A 21877-nucleotide genomic window follows, 5' to 3' on the forward strand; every position below is an offset into this window, starting at 1 on the left:
ATCATTGTGTGTGATTCCTAGCGGTGCAAAATATTATTTGTTTGGCACACTATGGCTACATTTATACATTTAATCTGGTCATATTAGATGGGAGCGAAAATCTAATATCTATAAAAAGCTTGATTATTAACTATTAAACATTCAATCCTGTAATGCTTTACTGGGTTCATGCTCCATTTCCTCTGGATATCTAACACAGTAAACAGCTCTATTACTCCATCATTTTCATTCTAACAAAAAACACTGAACTTCCAGTTTTGTCATCTGTTTTTTTGTGTAATAACTGTCAACTTTTAGTTTTGCTTCCAAAAACATTTTAGGGGGAAAATATGCAGGAAAGAATCCTCTTCTTTCACATTACACCTCAACTGCGTCTGTAACACGACTGCTGATCATGTATAGCAGAGCCTCACCAAAGCAGGCTTAAATATATCATATATCATATCATATCATATCATATCATATCATATCATATCATATCAAACAGAATGGAGATCAAATCTAGGAGGTGCGAAACGTATCATGTAATGGGGTTGGAGACAGATGCAAATGCAATTTTAAAAATAATAAATCGACTGTGTGATGTGTTACTGTAAATATTGTGTGTAAAAGGGACCTTAATATACAGTGTTACCCTGTTTTTTTTTCCTGTTAGGTTGTGCAATTATCCTTTTAATGTGATCTATGTCTGACACCAGTCTGAACAGTTCACATTCCTACTGATCCATATGTACAAAATAATGATGATTTTGGCTAAAATAGTGCTGCAGTGTAAAGAGCGATGAGGAACTGAATGTTTAAAAAGTGCCTTGAAGTGTGTGAAACAAGTGAATCACTTTGTTCTAAAGCTGCGTTGAGTTTTTAATGCGTCAAAATTTCACAGTCTCTGTGGCCGACGTATATAAATCATGAGAGCTTTGTTTTTTTTGTTTTGTTTTGTCTTTTCACTTCACAAATCAACAAAATATGTAATTTGGTGATGGGTACCCAAACTGTGTGTATCATACGGTACATGATTCAACAGATACCCTATTGTACCGATTAGTCATTCGGCTGCACGTGCCATTCCTGCTCATTATGGCACAGTGATTTTAAATACAGAACTATTGGGCGTCTTTATTAAATGAAATATCCCATGATATGAGATTGATGTAAAAAACAATATTTAATTGCATACAAATTTTATATTGCACAATTCCACAGTTCCTCTGCCAAAAACTTGTTAAGTCACTGGAGTAATTTCAGCCCATTATTACAGATACTGACGAATATAAAACACTCTATGATAATGAAGCTCTGAAAGGTCATAACTTTTTTATGTTAACTATGTTTATCTGTTGGCGTTAGCTCAGACCTTTAAACCACATTTCTCTGTTCTTGGCAGTTTTATAGCTGCTGGTAGTGTTTGAGTCTCTTATCGTACATGAAAGCACTTTGGAAAGCTCTGTCCTGAGGGCTTTAATAATGTTTTTCGGCCATTAATGCATGAGTGATTGAAGAGATTCAGTGAAGCACATCTCTTACAGCAATGATAATTACAAAATTACCATGGGAACCTGGTACGTAATATCTGGTATAATCATTGTTAAAAAACGTTTAGAAATTATAGGCCAAAGTGTTTGTCTGTTCTTTCAATATTAATAGCTCATATGATCAAGTCCATTATCAACAAATATCTGAATCTCCCATGTTCCTCATGACCTTTAGCTCTGTTTGACATGTTGGGCCATGGTATATCATCTGATGAAAGTACATAAAATGTCTCAACGCTTAAATTGACATGTTATTCTAAATCTTTCTCCAAATCTTTTATGTCTGTGGGAATAAGAGGAATGAAGCTTCCCTTGGGCTCAGAACAAGTTTAGTGAAAAGAAATCTGTAGGAATTAAGAATATTTGTTGGAGTACACATTTTACTTATTAAAATTGATGTGATTTTATCCTACTTTGCTTCATATAATAAACCTTGTGAGCTGTCTTTTTCTCCTAGGCTGCTCTTGGTCACTCTGTGGATCTTATCTCTCCCACTGATGGAGGAATGGTGTCCAGTCCTGCCCTTCACTGCTCTGAGGGTGTGATGGTGAGTTCAGCACCCAGTGTCACACATCTCAATCAAATGCATGGCTAAACACATTTCAGATATTCTCAGATGTGCTTTGAATAGACGAATACAAATCAAGTGCAATCACAAAAACTCAAAAAGCAGAACAATTTCTGTGAATTGACTTCAAATGATGAGATATTTTAGCTTAGGGAAAAATGTAAGACACTGAGGTTGGTGAACCAGTTAAACTTTGGCCGCAAAAAAATTCTTGGAACTGTCAAGCAGGTGCCTATGGACACAACATACTCAAAGGAAGAGGATGATGATGATTATGAGGATGAAGGCAGTCACTCTTCGTCCTCTGAGACTCTCACTTGCAGTGGTCCAGAGGTACAGGAAACATCACTCTTTATGTTGTGCAGGGTGGCTCTAGTTTCTCCGCCACACCTAACTAAATTGCTAAATTGCTTTTCACTTCCTAGAAGTCTTCCATTTTTCACAGCAAGTTCTAGACTCCATTACACTATTCAAGTCTGAGTCGGCTTTTTTATGCTTATATACTGTCTATGTGGGTACATAAAATAAAACTTTATATTAATGTCTATTCCTGCTTAGCTAACAATCAGATGTACATATGCTGTCTTTCTCTTTATATGTGCACATCCCTTGTATTAATTTGTTTTTGTCAAGTTTAAAAAGGTCAAGTGTACTCTCAGACTTTTTTTTTTCCATCTCTTAAGAAGAGATATTACATTTGAACAAATTACATTTCTTCAAAAATATGATTTATACATGATTTATCACTAATATACTGTAAGTAGAATAGCTAATTCTACTTTTTAAAGCCATGCATGAATTTTTAAAATCTTTTCAGACAGCCTTCCTTTGCCTCCCTTTAAATGATCTCTTCTTGAGTATCACTGTTTGAATTTAATATCTGCTGAGACCCCTTTTGAATACTATTATGTGTGGTGGTGTTTTTTCCTCACTTACACCAGTGATTTGTGATTCTAATTACTGGTGCTGTCAGATTCAGCTGTTCAGCTCATCTCTCTGAAATATTCACCATTTCAGAGATTTTCCAATCTATATTCTCCTGTTCTAGCAACCTGTTTCAATTGTATTGCTTTACTTACTTCATCTAATTCATCCTAAACCCAGGACCCAGATGAAATTTCATTGGGTGAAGATCCTGGTGAAACCAGTGCTACCACTGTAGTCCAAGTGTCTGTCGCTAAGGTAGTTCTCATACGAATTGTGTGTATTGAATATTATCACCTCTCATGTAGACATCTGGGTTATGTGCTCTTAGTCTTAACTCCTGAAACTTCAATCTACAGGAATCTTTACTTGGAGCAACAGAAAGGCCAGTGGAGACCAAACTAGAAAGTGTTACTTTACTTACACAGCGTCAAACTATTTCAAATACAACAAACAGCAGGTCAGCTGATGATGATACAACTCATGTACCTGTGATAACTCCAGAGATGTTATTACCACTAACAGTTGATCCTGCTGTGCAACTTAAAATACCAACCAAAGAAACTGAGGACATTAACTACACAGAAACAACAGAGATGCCAGAAGGAGTGACACATAAAAATGAACTACAACCAGAGCAGATAGGGACATCTGCTGTAAAGCATGGACAGGTTTGTAAAAACGACAGTGTTGTGGACATGAGGACTGAGTCCGGCATTCACGAAATATTAACTGAGCAAGTCGAAGAGTCCAGATCCAAACCTACTGAGGAAGAAAACATTATATGTGTGGACCATAAGGCAATTGAGACTACAGTCTCTACACTGGACACAGACACTGTATCTCAGAAGGCCAAAGCACTGGTAAACTATTTTATTACAACCACCTTGCAGCTCTTACTGTCTGACTTATTAATTTAAAATCTTCTACATCGAGTGTGTTTATTGCTAAATTATTACTCTTGGTCCAGTCTGTGACAATAAGATACAAAGTCATACTGAATTGCTCATATTAAAAGACAAAGTCAGTGCAAATTCTTCAGTCTCAGTTTTAATTACTATATTATTTTGTAATAAGTGGCAGCAGAGTAACATTTTTGTTAGTGTTTCATTTTCCTTCATTATCTGACTGTAGACTGCACATACAACAGTAATGTGCTCTATGAAAAAAAAAATAAAACTGCTTGGAGATGTCAGATTCAGCTGTGCAGCTCTCCTGGACACAGGAGACTATTCAAGAGCTCTATCTTCAGCCTTCCAGTCTGTTTTTAACAATCTATTACTGTTTTATTCCATTTAAACCAGGACTCAGATGAGTCTCCAGTGGATGAAGCTCCTGCTGAAACCACCGCTGCCACTGTGGTCCAAGCATCTGTCACTAAGGTACAGGTTACCGTCTTTTTTATATTGCTTTAATTGAATAATAATTCATATCTTTTAGAGAGCCTTGTGCTCTAAGCTTTCACATCTGAAATTCAGTTTTCCAATTTACAGGACTCTCCTCCTAAAGAAATGGAAAAGTCAGTGGAGTCTGTACCTTTGAAAACTGAGACTAAACCTGAAAATGGTACTTCATCTAGACGTGAGTCAGTTGCTAACGATGCTGGTCCTGTATCTGCTACTGTTTGTCCACAATATCTTGATGCATCAATACCTCTGACAACTGATCCTGCTGTGCAACTTAACATACCAACTCAAATAACTGGTAAAGAGACTGAGGAAACACTGAAGGACATCAAACCAGCACTAAAACCAGAGCAGACTGGGGCATCTACTGTCACACCTGGACTAGTTAGAAAAGACAAGGAGATTGTAGACATGGAGTCAGACCTTCAGGAAATGTTGGAAAAGTCCAAATTCAAACCTATAGAGAAAGAATCTACAGTCAGTGAAGACCAACAGAGAGCTGTCTCCTTCTTGGCTGCAGTGCCAATATTGGACACAAACACTACTCCTCCGGAGGATACAGTGCTGGTACACTAATATATTACATATAATATCTCTGATATACCAAGACATTAACATGTACTGCATTGCTTATAGTAGAATACTTTAATTACAGAAATTACGAACATATAAGTCATCTATTTCTTCTGCTTTTTCTACAGCAGGAGGTGCAGAAGGAGCCACAAGAGCAGAGAGATCTGATAGAGGACATTGCTCGCCAGAGCAGTAGCTCTGATCTGGAGCAGGAGAACCAGACACAGTCTCAGAAACCAACAGGGTATGACACCAATCTATTCCCTTTCCAAACCTGTCACATGGTTGCTTGGCTATTTTTCCTACAAGCTGAAGAAAGGTATATCACTGTGAAACCACATAAACAACAATTCATGTTCTCTGTGTTTAGATCCATTGGTGGGAGTCTGTATGTTCCTCAGCAGCCAGCGGAGATGGAAGTGACCTGGGTCCAGCTTCTTCCGAGACTAGACCTTCTGCTTGACTCAATAAACACTGAGCAGGACAGAACTAGATCAGAGGTCAATGGCAGTCCTATATAAAAACTCTAAATGTGTGGAACCCTAGACTGGTTAGGTTGTAGTAAGAACACAATTCAACCCTGATTGGACCAACTTGAGGGATGTGGACCCCATGTTGTCTGTGCTGTTTACAAACATTTGTTTACATTTCCTGTTCAATAAATGAAAGACTTAAGCTTTTATCAGGTCTGCTAAAAATTATGCAGTGTTAAACTGAATTGGTCCATAGTAGAAAACAGAAATAAAAAGTATTATTTTCACTTATTTGTACTAGGCAAACAGGCTAATATGTCATAAACCAGCATGAGCAGAAATTTAAGTGTGTTTTTACTAACTAAAAAAAAAAGCTGTTTTGTAGCTAAGGTATTATTTTGTGTGTTTCTCTACAGGTGAAAAGTAAAGCTGAGGATGAAGTGGTTAGTGATGCTGGATCTTCTATCACCCAGGAAATGAATGGGCATACTAAGCGACTTCAGATTATCAATCATAAGAGACTCACCCTGGCCACTCCAGTGAGTTTGAGACTGTCCCATCGTAGAGCTAAGAACAATGTCATAAATTATACCTCATTAAGGGGACATACGATCATTTGGATTGGGTCTTAGTTGGGTCTTAGTCAACTGCATACCTCACACTTGATTGCATTTCTTGGATTAGATATGCGATTATGTTCATCTGTAGCAAAATTCTGATTATTCCATTCAGGCTGGTATTGTTCAGTCTGAGCTGTGTGAGGCCTTGACTGATCTGAGTCACTCACTCTTCAGAATCACACACACACTTCAGTCTCCATCAGAGATGAATAGAGAAACCAGCCAGCTTCATCTGCTCAATAATAAGGTATCATGATACCATCTCAGTTCTCCCAATTCTACTCAAAGTGTTATTACCATATTACTGTGGTTTGACTCCACTCTACTTCTCAGTGTCTGTCAACACAGCTGGCTTCTTTAAGCAGTATGATAAGCAGTATGGGCCCAGAAATCACTGCCTCTGAGGTCTCAGATGCAACTTCCTGTCTAGAGCGCGTCAGTAGCTGCATATCCTCCATTCAGAGAGCCTTGTCATCACAAATGGAGCTGCTGAGTAGGCAGCTAGGGAATACTCCACAGCTTCAGGTTTGTCCCTGACAAGCACTTACAGTGTTTTAGAAGTCTAAATGCTTCAGTATGAGTAATTTCTATTCTGTTTCATATAGATTGCAGAGCAGCTGCTTGAAAGTCCAGTATCTGTACTGGAGGCCAAAGGAGCGCAGCATAGTAAATCAACCAGCTTCAGTCGAGAGCTGTCCAGCCTACAGGTACATTGTCAATCTCCTTCCCACTTCAGTAAGGGAAACATCCTGTAGTGGACACTTGTCTTCTCTTACAGCACAAGGTAATCATAATATTACTGAATAAGCTGTCCTCTTGTGCTGTGCTCTCAGGGTGTGCAGGGTAAGGTGTGGTGTTCCATGCGAAAGGACAAGAGGACAGGACAAGAGGTTTCAGCACTACACCGCTGCTATCAGGCTAATCTACAGGGCCTGAGGGATCTGTTGGAGCTGGGCTCCGAGCGACTTCAACACAGCCAGGTCATGCATCAGCACAGCTGCAGCCAACTCCAGAGCCTTCTCAGAGGACACAAGGTACACACACTCATGCACGCATGCATGAGCATCTATCAACCTAGAAATCTTATTACAGTGTAGCTCACAGGTGTCAAACTCAAAGTCCATGCTTTGAAAGTTACAGCCTGTGTAAATTTGCAGAAAATATATTGAAACAATTCATAGTATCTTGTAAATATTTTCAGATTAGACCATTATCTAGGCTGCACACCAGACCCCAGTGTAGCAACTGCCTAAGGTTTATATATATGGTCCACATTGGGTTCAAATCAGTCAATCACTTAATTTATCTGACATTTAAAGTCTAATAATTGTTCTGACAGAGGTACTTCAAGGAGTTGAGATGGTACCATGCGATGATCCAGCATTTATCCAAGCAGATACCAGAAGGACCACTGCAAGATCAAGAAGTTGAGCAGTTGGTGTCAGAGATGGTTCTTCAGGCTTTAGGACAAGGAGTTCACATACAGCACAACTTAGAGGTACCTATGGAGTAGGGATGTAACCCTGTAAATATGAATACATTATTTAGAATGAACACATAATGCGTTCTAAACAGATATAAATATGAAGTACACTTTTTTGGACAGCTTTTCTGTAAGGTTTAAATTAAAATAATTCATGGATTACATTAACATATATCATGGATTTAAGCTAGAAGTCGGAAATATTATGGACTTCACAGAGGAGAACCCCCTCCTCTTTATTTTGGGTCCTCTTCTACAACCTTCCCAACATGTGCATTGTTTAGCATTCACAGCCCCCATTTGCTCATAGATGCTCATGTTGTTCATAACAGTAATTAACTGTATTAGGCTCTTAAATGGCACAACAGAAAAGCATTTGCTTTATCATTAAAATAGCACAAGTTTGAATCTTGTTGATGCCACAACCACCTGAGGCCAGGAGCCAAAGGAGGAAAATTTAGGAGAGAGCTAGCTGGTGCGAATTAACAAATGACCAAATTGCAGAGAAAATACAGGGATTTTTGTGGGAATTTATAGACTTAATGAATGAATTAATTAATTAATGTTGCTTAAAACATTAAATTTTAAACAATATTTAACTGACTAACTTGTCAACTTTTCACTAGTGTAAGACCAGGTGAATCTCACTTTATGTAATTAATGTAATTTCGATATAAACATCCTTGCAGGAATGTGCTCGGTTTGAAGAGATGAGAGTGAAACTGAGGAGGCAGCTTGAAGAGCTGGAGGCAGCAATGCCCAGTAATGACCTGAACTCAGAAACTGAAACACACCTACAAGACCGACTGCAGGCTTACCAGGTAAGATGTACTCCTTAAAATTTTCAAAAGAAGAATGGGCAAAATCCCATTTCTGTAATTACTATCTGGACAAAGTCCTGTAAATGTAGATTGTTCACACAAATCCCACTTTCAACAGACACTGACAACTTGATTACCTAGTTATACTTTCCCTGCTTTCCCTTCATGGTTGCCTACCTCTCATTATTGCGTTTTTATCTGGTGATGTTAATCTTTGTCTGTGCCAAGCTCATTAGACTTGATGATATGGAGGACATGAGGAGGTCTGTCCTGTTCAGACGAGTTATTTGGCAAGCCCTCAGATGAACTAGCACAAGCAGCTTTGGTACATGAGGCATGAAGGAGATGGGGGAGAAAGGCCTTCTCTTTGTGATGGATTCATTGGCTGTGGCTTGCATGGGACCCTTTTCAGCACACTCTATTCCAAATCAAATTACTTGGATAGGCTGTTGCCATGTCTGTGGAACTCTATGTTCTCCCAGCCGCTTTGAATGCTCTTGTATTATTTCGTTCCCCACAATTACGGAAGCTCATTTCTCAGCCCAATTGACTCATGCATAGTGGTGAGCAGTGCCTATTGGACATCAGTAATAGATTTATGCTGAGCTTTATTCTCATTCCTCAGTCCTCAAGGGGGGAGGGGTGGGGGGGAGGGGGGTGCGGCAGGGCTGAGTGCAGGTGATGAAAAGACCTTTTTTTTTTTTTTTCTCACTCTCTTTTTCTATTCATCTCCTCACCTTTCACTGTCAGCGGCTGCAAAGGCTCCTTGAGGACTACAGGCCCCAGCTGGAGCTGCTGCAAGCCCTGGTTTTGTTTCCTGAGAGAGTGAACCACACTGGTCCAATTTCAGAGCTTCAGACTAACTGGCTAGCTCTCCACAGACAGCTGGAACAGGAGATCCAACGCACAAAGGAGATGCAAGTCAGCTATGACAGGTGTGGGTACTAGACTAATACCAGCTTTAGGTTCTGTGGTTCTCATTCTCCTGCCTAGGGGTCACATAAACTGCTTGTGGTGTCTCTGCTCTAACACAGCTGGATTAATACCTAAATAAACTATGTTAGAGAGTAAAATTGAGCAATGTGCAATGTCTCCAGATCTCACATTTAGAAGTACTGCTTAATACGAAGCTGTATCATTATGAACCATTATATAAAACATATGACCTTGTTTACTTAATGCTAATGTTTGTGAACAAATGTTTTCTGTAGGTTTCGGTCTAATTCTTCTGAACTAGAAGTGTGGATGGCTTCTGCACTTGCAAATGTGCTCATGTGGAACAATCTCTGTGATCCTAATCCACTGGATTCAGAATTTCTTCTATCAAATATCATGGTGAGTATCAGTCTACGTACAGTGTAAGTGAAAACAGATGGTTTCTTAACTGGGTTTAACTATATGCTGTATGCTGTAGAACTTCTTTAAGGAGCTGGAAAGTAGGTCTGTACAGAAGGCCACTGCAGTGAGAGCAGGTACGCAGGTCCTGCAACTGACAGACACAGAGGCTCCTGAACTACGGCAACATTTGTTTCAGCTTGAGCAAGACTGGACAGAGCTCACTAATGCTGCACCTTCTGTTCAGCACACACTGCAGCAGGTAGGCTTCACTCACACCCTGGTTTTCTAGGCAAATATCTGTCTACTGTTATAGGAAGGAGATTCTGGAAGTAGGTTAGATTTCCAATGTGTAGACAGTTTTGAAAGAATTAAGGATAGCTGGCATACTGTTACCTGCTTGTATTACCAACTTGTTGGTAACTGTACTAAAGGAACACACCACTGAATGTGTAAAACTGAAAACTAAACATATTACCCTGGTATTAAGATCCCTCCACTGGCTGTCAGTCAGCTACTGGATTGTTGTTGTTTTTTTTAATGCATTGCTGCATGTCACAATAAATCACTCAATGCTTAATACCATGATACATCTCAGATCTACCTAAACAATACACACCTAACAGGCCTCTGAGATTACTAGGGACAGTTCATCTAGCAGTTTGGACAAAGCATAATGAAGCTACATTTTGCTTCTATGAAGCCCAAAGCTGGAAGTAGCTGAAAGAAAATTTCAGACATTTGGGCATCTTTAAATCCAAACGAAAAAAAAAAAAGCCATCTCTTTTCCTGTGCCTTTGACACTTAGTATTTCTTTTTATTTATTTATATATCCATATCTATTGTATGTCTTTAAATACACCTTACAAAAGGTAAGATGGCAGACATTTTTCACCAATACTTTATTACGGTATCTATGTCTTGTAGGAGCATGGAATTTAATGCTCAGTCCATTTGTATTATTATGAAGTCCCAGTAGCACATCTCAATCGGTCTACTCATACTGATAATTAATGTTTGTTGTTTTCTTTTCCATGTAACGATAAAGTTGCATAAAACATCCAATATCATCTTACATGTTTTGATACAAACCATAAGACTATAAAATATTCATACAATGCTTATGAATCTGTTATAAAGGCACTATATGGGTACCCTTCAAATAAATTATTACCCATAAGTCTTTTACTGTATAGAATTCCACTTTGAGTGCTTTTATGACCAACATGTATTTCGATAAGTATGCGTACAGTTCAGAATCATTCTACTCTGTGTCTAATGTTTCTGTATTTTATAATCGTGCTCTGCTTCCATGTTAGCTGCTAACTGGTATAGGCCAGAGTGAGGTCAGGGCTTATCTGTCTGCCTGGCTGGAGAAAATGAAGAGCAGACTGGAAGAGGAGAGCTCCAGAGAGTATCAAGTCCAGAATTCTACCGAACTCTCCATGCTTCTACAGCGTCTGATGGTATCACTTTATTCCGAATATTTATCTTTTCTTTAATTCAGTCCCATTTATTCCAAGACCCTATTTGTAAACAGCAACAATGAGTTTAGTAGCAGTAATGGTTTAAATGCAGTGTGTAGTCTCATAATTTCACTATGAGAACCATTGGTGGTATTCCTCAGGACTGTAAAGCAGAAATGACAAGCCGGCAGCCGTGTATAGACTTCCTCAACCACTCGGTAGAAGAGACAGGCTTTGTGGATGACGCAGCCAATCGTAATCAGCGTTTGACCCTTGCTGAGCAATTGGGTGCCCTCAATCTCGATTGGGTCCTTCTACAGAGAAAGATTGACATCAAGGTAGGGATTTCATCCTGAGAGTGGAATCAGTACTTCTCATTGGTTATGTTTAAAAAGCTCTTAGCACAATGCCATACTTGTCTCCAGATGCGAGAAATAGAGCACAAAAAGCAGGACTGTGCACAGAGAGAGGGACGTCTGCAGCAACTCCGCAGTTGGATCTCAGTGCAGGAAAAGAAGATGAGAGTGAATGAGAGGCCAGCTGGCTGGACACAGATACAGCAAGCTTTAAAGGATTCTGAGGTCTACATTTTAATCAAGAGCATTGAGAAAACTACTTTTTAAAGCAACAGTTGATCAGTAAATTGTGCAATTATGCAGAACCATAGAGGAACTTAATCATTTGTTTGCAGGAGGAGGAGGAAAAGTTCAATCTAAAATCCACTGAGCTGCTGCAGTTGAGAACTCTAAACATGTTAGGGCTGAAGGATGGACAGCACCCAGGAGATCAGACATTCTCCTCGCAGGTGGAGAGCACCAGTGAACAGTGCCAGACTCTACGGCAACAGGTGCGTCATTTTCTGACACCACACATGGAACAGTGAGGGTGAAAGCTAGTACATGTTTCCGCCAAGAAACATGAAGCCAGCCAATCACAGCCTTTGGAACTGCTGCTCATGCTGTGTCACAGCACAGAGTAACACACTCAAAGGAAAGTGCTGTCTGCTGTCTTCCATACACATGTGCTCACAGACACCCAAGATTGGCTAGTATCTCTGTGATTGATAGGGTACAAAGAGTATGCCATCCCTCCCATCCAGTTACCTCATAGTAATAAGGCAAATGCTTTTCCGTTGCACACATCAGGAGCCATAAAATTATATTTCAGTTATAGATGCTACTTTTACATTTTACTAGCAACTTTATTTATAGATTGACAGCTGACTGATTGTGTTTTGTGATGTGTGAACAAATTGTGTTTTCTTGTGTCCTTTTGCGTGAGACCTTTATTCAGTTCATTGTATAATGATTTATGTGTGATTATCTGTGCAGTGTCAGTGATTCACATTTAGTGGGCATATCTGAGTTGTAATTTGTATAGACAAAAAAATGTCTTGTATTTAGTTTAGATATTGAAATGGGATCACTCCAAAAAACAGGAGTGTAAGACTTGGAAAAAGTTGGCATACAGCCTGCCAAGTTGGGAACTGTTCAGCATTACACCAGCATTTTAAACTTGTGTGTCTTATCTCAGCTTGTTGTCGATCGTGACATCTTTGAAAGAGAAAATAGAGAACTCTGCAAAAGAAAATTTGGCATTTTGCAGGATATCCACTGTATTTGACAGGTTGGGATATGATCTTCATGTGGGAGTTAGATATTCCACTGCTATCATATCTAATGATCTCTCCTGCTGTAGATGAGTGCTGTTCGGGCTGTTCTGGTCAGGCTGAAGGAGCAGTGGGTGCAGTTGGATTCAGCACTAAGGGATGCAGCCCTGCACACTGTCAGCATGACCTGTAAGCTGGAGTGCAGCAAGATCCCCATGTTGTCACTCCAGCAGAGCAAAGAACATGTAGATCAGCTTCAGGTAGGAACAAAGTTTACTTGGTGAGTGACTAAACCTTATCACCTAAATGTAATTGCCATATATTTTACAAAAGTATGAGTGAAAAAAATCTAGGAGTAAACTTGAGCTGTTATTTAAGGTGTGATATTTGAGAAACTCCAAATATCTCTCTAAATAGTAGTGGTATGAAGCTGTTTCTTCTCCACAGGAGCTTCAGATGGAGGGAGAACAATCAGAGCAGACTTGGACAAACTTGGCCCGTCTATTTTTAGAACTGAAAGACAAAATCCACCCTGCTGCTGCTGTACTTCTGTCTAATGAATTGGATAAAGGGAAAGCACGGTCAGTAAGCTAATTCTACACCATGGTCTCTTCCACTTGGGCCACTTTATATAGCTTTGGAAGTTATCGTACGTCATTTAACTTAGTAAAACCATGGACAATAATGAAACTCTACAATAGAATGACATGCCATAAGGACCTTTTGGAATCAGTCAAAAATAAACCTGTTGCCATTTCAATGAGAATAGTTGGCAGCCAGCGCACAACAACGCATGCCTTTGCATAAAAACCCTGTTCTCTGGTCCATTCAGAAAATTAAATGTTGAACTTGACCATACATCAGCCAGTAGGTGACGCTTATGGCGTGCAATTTAATCATTAATCGTGAAATGGTGAGGAAGATGAAGGAAGAATTTTAAGGTTTACATATTAAGGTCTGTACAATCCAGTAGTAAAAATCTACAAGAGCAGCTCAAGGCAAGCCTCAGTTTGCCATTATGTGGACAAATATCATGAATCCACCTAGAATTAATCTCTACCAACAAACACGACAAAAGAGCAATGCATATCAGTGCATTTTCTGAAGGATCAAAAATTGTTTGTGAGTGTAGCCTTAATCTCTAAAGCTGCAATGTTTTTATGTGATGTACACTGAAGGACGTCCCATATATCTCTGTTGCTCTGATGTTGTAGTGTATCAAGCATATTTGAAAAAGTTATTTATTCGTTTGAAGTTGCTTTTCTGTTCTTTCATTTCCCCTCGTTCACTCAGCTCACTTTCACTCTGCAGAGAGTTTCTTGCCGTGTTAATTTATGCGACCAACGGGGGATGCTAGTTCCTGGAAACAGTAAATCTGTCAGTGCTGACTCACATAGAGAACATTGCGCACCTCTGTTCATATTAGGTTTCTAAAACTATTAATGAATACTCTACACTTTTATAATACAAGTATAAATCAGTGTATTTTTGCACTGTATGTTTTCCTCCTCTAAACAGTGATCTGTATAGTCATTTTTTTCTGTAATCCATATTATTTTTTGTTGCGGTTGTTCTTTTGAGGGACAACAGGAGAAATCTCAGAGAATACAGTGCATATACTGTGTATATATACTACCAAAACAGCTCTGACTCGTTGAGGTATGGACTCCACAAGACCTCTGAAGATGTGTTGTGATATCTGACACCAAGACGTTAAACAGGCGATCCTTTAAGTCCTGTAAGGTGCGAGATGAGCCCTCCACGGATTGGACTTGTTTGTCCAGCACATCCCACAGATGCTCTTTTGGATTGAGATCTGGGGAACTTGGAGGCCAAGTCAATGCTTTGTCATGTTCCTCAGACCATTCCTGAACAATTTTTATTATCCTGCTGAAAGAGGAGGGAACATGAAGGGGTGTACAGTACTTGGTCTACAACAATGTTTCGGTAGGTAGTACATCTAAAAGTAAATTCCACATGACTGCCAGGACCCAGTGCTTCCCAGCAGAACATTACCCAGAGCATCACATTGTCTCTGCTGGTTTGCCTTCTTTCCATAGTGCATCCTGGGGCCTTCTCATCCCAGGTAAGAGACACGCACACATCTGACCATTCACATGATGTAAAATAAAACGTGATTCATCAGACTACGCCACCTTCTTCCATTGCTCCCTGGTCGAATTCTCATGCTCAAGTGCCTATTGTAGGTGCTTTTGGCAGTGGACCGGGGTCAGCAGGGGCGCTTTGACCAGTCTGCAGCTATGCAGCCCCATATGCAGCAATCTCTAATGCACTGTGTTCTGACACCTTTCTGTCATAGCCATTACATTTTTTAGCAATTTGTGCTAAAAAACCAACCCTAGATTTGTGCTACAGTAGCTCTTCTGTGGGATCAGACAAGATGGGATAGTTTTCGCTCACCACATGCAATGAGCCTTGGGTGTCCATGATCCTGTCACCAGTTCACTGGTTGTCCTTCCTTGGACCACTTTTGGTCGGTACTAACCAATGCATACCGGGAATACCCCACAAGACCTTTTTGGAGATGCTCTGGCCCAGTCGTCTAGCCATCACAAATTAGCCTTTGTCAAAGTCGCTCAGATCCTTACGCTTGCCAATTTTTCCTGCTTCCAACACATCAACTTTGAGAACTGACTGTTCATGGTCTAATGTATCCCACCCCTTGACAGTTGCTACTGTAACGAGATAATCAGTGTTATTCACTTCACCTGTTAATGGTTTTAAGTGGTTTTGATGTAGCTTGTTGAATTTGAAGCAACTCCAAGGACCCATACCTAGAAATGCCAGCACTACAAGCATGGTCTGTGAAATCTGGCTCTGACTGTTCCTCAACCTCATATCACTCAAGAGGTGTGTGTGGGGTTATTATTTGTGCCACCACACATCATTTGAGCCATATTGTGGTCATATCTGACATCTCGCTCACGCCTGCCTAAAAGTAAAAATCCCCTGCTCACATGACATTTTTTCTCTCTTTTTAAAATATAGTGGACCTCCTACTTGCTTCTGTATTTGTGTCCATCTAGAATGCATTATCTTTACAATAATGTATTCATATTTGGTTGGATCCCTAATGTAAAGTGAAATAGCCTGTGGTACTGTATGTTTGTGTATCAGGTGGGCAGCTGTGGTTCGTGACGTCAGTTTGGAGCTGCAGAAGGCACAAATGAAGCTGCGTCTCTGGCAGGAATACAGGCTGCTATATGAGGGCTGCTCTGAGCATTTGACCCATTACTGGGAGCAGTGTGAGGCTTTTCTGAGCCTTCCAAATAAACAGGAGTATGACAGAGAGCTGCTTCACAGCAGGATCAACAACATCAGCGTGAGTGATTCAGAAGCATCTACACCACAACCACATGAGGGAAAACAACACCTACTGCTCTATAGACACCAGTAGGCATGATGTTTAAAAGTAAAAAAACAAACAAAAAAAAAACATGTAATTTACGCACTGAATATTAATAGATAAATTTAGAATTATATGCATCGCATAAAGAGCGAGTGAGACTGAAAGAGCTTTGAGGTTTAAGGACGTAATGGATTTTGGGTATACGGTGTATTAGTCTGCTTTTGAACCTGGGGAACATTGAGTTCTGAGTTAGACCATGGCGTTGCTTGCAGGACTAAATATACCTCCAGGTTCTCTAGCACTTCTTCAAAGAACAGGGAGACTAAATGTTGTTTTGGACTGCAAAAACAGGCTTATGCCTCTCTAAAAGAGAGACTGTAAAGATGTGTACTGACTAATACCTGATTTTTTTATTTTTTTATTTTTTCTTTCTTTCTTAATTGCAGTGGTCTCTGGGGTGGTAAACAGGATACTCTGTAATAGTTCAGAGGGGAAAAACATTACTTGCTTAGCTAAAAATAACCAAATGGGAATGAGGATAATTACATTTACACACAGTGTACACAATGTCTCTGAAATGAAATGGACACAACCATTAGTATGTAAATGAACCATCATATTAATGGTACAGTGTTGTGTTGCTGAAAGTAATGTTTCTAGTCATTACAACATGTGTTTTGATTTCAGTCAGAGATTTCCAGAGATAAGAAAGTGGGGAAAATTTTAATTATTGCTCCCTGCCCTATTTTTATTTATTTATTTATTTATTTATTTGCGTTCAAATTTCTTTCTTTATTTATTTTACATTTTACCAGGAGTTTGAGGACAAACTGGAAGCATTGCGGGCCAATGTTGGAAACGTAATAGAGGCTTCTAAGCTTCTCATGGTACAGTTAGAGCCCCAAGCAACCCCTATGATCCAATCAGAGGCCAGGCTTCTCTCATGTGATCTTGTGCATCTGAGCCAAGCACTAGTTAAAACACGGGAACAACTCCAGGTAACAGATTGAATTGCAATTCCAAAGTAATACAAACACTGATCTGCGTTGCCTAGAAATTGTCAAACCAATGAAAAACGTTAATAAGTGCACTTGTTTACATATGCATGTCCTGTAGGAGGAGCTGGAAGATCGTGTCTGTTTCAGTACTGATTTGGGATCATTAATGCAGTGTCTCAAAAGATCTGAAAGTGTGTTGACCTCCCCCACTTCAAGCATTGAGCACCTAAAGGTGAACCAGTTAACTCTTACAGGACAGTTATCAACTTTTGAACTTGCTGTAATTTTCTTACATCTTTTATTAATAAGTAACTATAAGTCCACATAAATTAGTATACATACTAAATGCAGGCTTATTCAGTTTAAATATGATTGGATAATAATGCGAATAATTTGTTAAGACATCAAAATAAACTTTCATTTGAACTTTCGTTGTTAACATTTCTGAGGGTTTATTAATGATGAAGTTTTTGGTTTGTTTATTGCTAATTAAAGGAACCTGTAAAATGATGTAAAATGTCTAACAAACATGCTTTTTTTGTAATTCCTTTGTGATTTTTCAAGCTTACATAACAATTAAATGTTAGAATTTAAATGTGGACCAGTACCCTATGACAATTGTGACATTATTTCCGTCCTAATATTTATTTTCTTGTAATCCTCTTCATAGAAGTAATTTAAATTTAATGTAATTCTATTTAAAAATGTGTCTATATATTGATAATTTCCTGTAAAATGAGTCTGTAAATTTTTCTATAAAAAGCTTGCAGAGGCAAAAATGACTTGTTTTTGATCCAGAAAGGAATTATTTTCAAATGCACCATATTATTAGATTACATGTTAGAAAATACAGATATTCTCACCTAATCCCTTCCACTCTGTGAATTTACATTTTTCTTTCTCTCCTTGTGCTCTGTAAGCTGGCTCTTTTGGAGTTGAGTTCTCTGACCCCTGCCCTCGGAGCTCTGAATCGGCGGAGCCTCAGATTATCACTTACTGCTTCTGAGGCTGAACAGCTGCAGGTCCTCAATACGAACTGGGTACAGGTCTTCACCCAGGCCATGAACAGGCACAGGTGTGTGCTGCGAAGATCATCACTTTTAAAACATATTCATGGATTTTGCTTCATTTACCTTTGGGATCTAGGGGGTATTGGTAGTGGTTGGTAGATTGTATGTTCAAATCATAGCACTGTCTGACCGTTACTGTTGGGTTTAATTCAATCCTCTTCAGTAGAAGATTGAGCATGAGCCGAGAATGCACCCTGGATGGGGCACCATGCACACAAACACACTTCCACAAACACTCACTTACACCTAGGGGAGTAAACCTTCCAGCATGTTTTTTGGAAGGTGGGAGGAAACCGAGGTCCTCAGTGAAAGAACATGAGGAACTCTACATACACAGTAACCTCAACTCAGGATTATGAAATCATTTGCCTAATGAATAAATGTAAATCTTAGATGTTTTTTGCACCTTCTTATTCTGTGATAAGAGTACTGTGAATGTGTGGTATCCCTTTCTGTGATGTAGTGTGTGACAGTTGTATTTTTGTTAGGGAAATGTATAGTGCACAGTTGTGTGATCAGACCTTCCAGCAGAAGTACCAAGCTTGGATGCTTCTACTGGAGAAATTGGAATCCGAGCTCTCAAATGGCATTTCTGGAAATGATTTTTCTGTGAGAGAACAGCTTGCTGTACACCAGGTTAGATGTCTGTTTATCTCTATTTATCCTCTGGGCACTTTATGCGCACTCACTCACTCACTGCAGTGTCAGGATGCAATAGTAATGTTTTAATCGGTGTCCACTTTTGACTTGCTCCTTGATGCAATATGTGGCTACTCAAGAATGTAATTATGTCATCATCGCTGATTGGTAAAATCAATGAACTTTTAGGAGATAGGTCCTTATTTTAGATTTATGTCATTGTATTTCTGCAGAAGCTGAAGATGGAAGTGCTGATTGGCCAGCAGCTCCTGGATGCTGTGGTCAGTGAGGAATTGGGGCATTTGGATGAAAGTCAGGTAGAAGACAGGTGAGATGCACAATCCCTCAACCTACTTTATACTTACTGATTGAACTCCTTCAGACCCTGCATCCATTGCAATTTACCTCACATGATAACAGATCATGTGAGGACCTTTATCAGGACCTTTATCATGTGATAATTTACCTCACATGATAAAATAAATTTTAGCATTTCTTCATTAAAATGCTAAAATTAAGTGAAAGATTTATTGATTATAAAAATATAGGGTTTACATGATGGCTTCTGAACAGCAATTTCATAACCGTTCGTTTCTTAAAAACTGGGTGACTATCACAGTGGACATTTGGCCTTAAGTGATGATGATTTCCTCGAGCACATAATGAAGAAAGACGTTTCATCCAGTTCCAAAAAAAAAAAACCAGAAGTGTTTTTAATGTGCTGTATCATGTTGTCAGCCATGTTTACTTTTTTCCTTCATGTGAGCTTTGCTCGTCATATGTCTATGTATTTAATAACTTTTTCTATGTATTTAACAACCTTTTTTGCTAAGATTATCTATGCTCTATACTCATGAATATTTGTAAGCAGACTCACAATGTTCATTAATATTCATTATAAATAGCTATTAGCTGATAACAGCTGGCTTTCATGATGAATATGAGGAACAAGGGGAGCAAATTGTTTAGTTTTAAGAGCAAGAAGAAACTCCAGATCAGTGAGTTTATACTATAGTTAAACACCATGGCTCTGGTAGTATTTACGACTGAAATTCATACAATAGGTTTATATTAATGTACTTGTTCCAATGCAATATCATTTCTGTAGTAGCAACTGACTCACATGGAATTGTGTGTGAGACAATCTACTGTATATGATCTAAGAAAATAATACATTAAAAATTTATTTAAAAACATGCTGTTATTTAACACTAAAAAAGTCTGATGTGATTAATATGGTGAAGTTTGAAGACAGAGTTTAGGTTCTGTTCAGGATGTTCTTTTGATGTAGTCTCTGATTTTGAACATCATTTAGAAATAAAGTGTTTTTCCACAGTGAATAGACTGAAGAAACCACACTAAAGCTTGACACTAAATCGGATTTTCAAAATAAATCATCTTTAATAGGTGTGCAGCTTTGACCAACATTGTTTCCTAAAGAATTCATCTTGGTTTCTGTGATGTTCAGGAAAGATCAGAGGTTGACCCAGTTGAAGGAGCGATGGCAGCGAACACTGAGTAGGGTTCAACAGCGTAGCAGGTGCCTAGAGCAGCAAACTGAACAATGGAGACTGTATAGGACAGGCCTGAAAAGACTTTGGAGACTTCTGAAGAACTTAGAACCTTTACTGTCACCTGCTGGATTGGCACCTTGCCGCTTTCAACAGCTTCAACAGTCCATTCAGGACTATGAGGTAAGACTGCACAGGATCATTTGTAGTGTGTCAGACATCTTTCTTTCCATCTTAATCTTGCATCTAAATTCAGTGGTCTATAGCAAAGTATCTTTACAGGAAGTGTTGCAACAGGTCATGAGGGTCTATGTGGCTGGGTTTTCATGTTAACTCTAAATGTTAAGCCGAAATATGTGTTTCACACCATCACAGCTGATTTATTTCTCAAGTTTATTGCTCCTCATCTTACTGTGGGAGCGGGGAAGGAGAGCAATAGTGGTGCATGTAATGCATGTAGATGTAATTGAAGTGCCCTTTCTAGATGGTATACCAGACAGCTGCCTGTGTTCCCTATGCCTAGGAAATTAATCAAATTATGCAGTAGTTTCAACTTTGTTTCCCACAGCAGGCTCAGGAGAAGCTGAGCGATCATGAGGAACTCTACACCCAGACTGTGCAGGTGTACAGACAGATCTTACCCCTTGCAGATGTCCAGACACAAGCTGAGCTGAAGGCCGAAATTGGGGCTTTGCAGGAAGCCTGGGAGCAAAGTAACGGTCTGGTTGAGAAGAGGAAGGCTCTCTCGGAAACTGTCATTAAGGTATGCAGGCATTCTATGGATGAACAATGGCTTAAGTGTAAAGGTTGTATTGTTATTGTTTAAACCTGGAGCATTAATACAGAATTAATATACTGTTATGCAGTCACAGGTTTTTTTTTTTTTTTTTTACAGCAGCAAACAAAGCTCAGGCAATTTAGCTTCTTATATAACATGACAGAATTCACAAAGCATAAAGATATCTCTAAGGTACACCAAATATAAAAAACATGACAGGGCTTTTATCTACCTCATTAGTGGTTAAACTCTCTATGCACAAAATTCATCACTGACTCACTGAATCCTTTGTTCACCAAAAGCATGAGTCTGCCAAGCTAATGGTTTTTGTAGAAGGTTTATTTAGCTGTCAGTGACCTACATACTCCATAGTGCATTTCTCTACAACTGTGTGGCAAGCAGAGGATAGAGTATCCCTTTAATAATGTTGCACTGTTTCACTCAAGAGCCTGATAGAAATGGAAACCACTTGCAAGACCACTTGCAATCCCATATTTTAATTATACGCACCTATGTTCATCTACGATCATCACATGTCTGCATATAAACCCTTTAGTTGGGTGAGATTTGCACAATTTTGCTAGATATAATCTCTCTATGCATTTAACACATTTTTCTGAACTATTATGGTTTATATTGTACAGATGTCATTATCACTAAGACTCTATTTAATGAGTTTAACCTAAACTATGGCATGATTT

At 39.1% G+C, this 21877-nt stretch overlaps 1 protein-coding gene across 9 annotated transcripts in view; it reads left to right on the plus strand.

The window, feature by feature from the left end:
- Window positions 1-21877, plus strand: part of syne2a (spectrin repeat containing, nuclear envelope 2a) — a 124179-nt gene that overhangs the window by 77514 nt on the left and 24788 nt on the right. For 5 of the 9 annotated variants that reach the window (XM_017455909.3, XM_053675761.1, XM_053675757.1 and 2 more), the window contains 32 exons: window positions 1990-2079; window positions 2326-2433; window positions 3205-3282; window positions 3384-3887; window positions 4329-4406; window positions 4518-4997; window positions 5132-5247; window positions 5374-5503; window positions 5893-6015; window positions 6209-6343; window positions 6430-6621; window positions 6702-6803; window positions 6930-7130; window positions 7436-7594; window positions 8269-8400; window positions 9151-9335; window positions 9612-9735; window positions 9815-9997; window positions 11055-11201; window positions 11363-11539; window positions 11627-11782; window positions 11893-12048; window positions 12900-13070; window positions 13258-13391; window positions 15949-16153; window positions 16996-17178; window positions 17297-17410; window positions 18099-18253; window positions 18737-18884; window positions 19121-19215; window positions 20356-20581; window positions 20967-21161. In XM_017455909.3, the coding sequence (XP_017311398.2) occupies window positions 1990-2079; window positions 2326-2433; window positions 3205-3282; window positions 3384-3887; window positions 4329-4406; window positions 4518-4997; window positions 5132-5247; window positions 5374-5503; window positions 5893-6015; window positions 6209-6343; window positions 6430-6621; window positions 6702-6803; window positions 6930-7130; window positions 7436-7594; window positions 8269-8400; window positions 9151-9335; window positions 9612-9735; window positions 9815-9997; window positions 11055-11201; window positions 11363-11539; window positions 11627-11782; window positions 11893-12048; window positions 12900-13070; window positions 13258-13391; window positions 15949-16153; window positions 16996-17178; window positions 17297-17410; window positions 18099-18253; window positions 18737-18884; window positions 19121-19215; window positions 20356-20581; window positions 20967-21161 (5382 nt within the window). The remainder of the gene's footprint in view (window positions 1-1989; window positions 2080-2325; window positions 2434-3204; window positions 3283-3383; window positions 3888-4328; window positions 4407-4517; window positions 4998-5131; window positions 5248-5373; window positions 5504-5892; window positions 6016-6208; window positions 6344-6429; window positions 6622-6701; window positions 6804-6929; window positions 7131-7435; window positions 7595-8268; window positions 8401-9150; window positions 9336-9611; window positions 9736-9814; window positions 9998-11054; window positions 11202-11362; window positions 11540-11626; window positions 11783-11892; window positions 12049-12899; window positions 13071-13257; window positions 13392-15948; window positions 16154-16995; window positions 17179-17296; window positions 17411-18098; window positions 18254-18736; window positions 18885-19120; window positions 19216-20355; window positions 20582-20966; window positions 21162-21877) is intronic. The other 4 variants (XM_053675760.1, XM_053675759.1, XM_053675755.1 and 1 more) reach the window with 4 other exon arrangements.

The sequence above is a fragment of the Ictalurus punctatus genome, chromosome 25, assembly GCF_001660625.3.
Source record: "Ictalurus punctatus breed USDA103 chromosome 25, Coco_2.0, whole genome shotgun sequence".
Taxonomy (NCBI): Eukaryota; Metazoa; Chordata; class Actinopteri; order Siluriformes; family Ictaluridae; genus Ictalurus; species Ictalurus punctatus.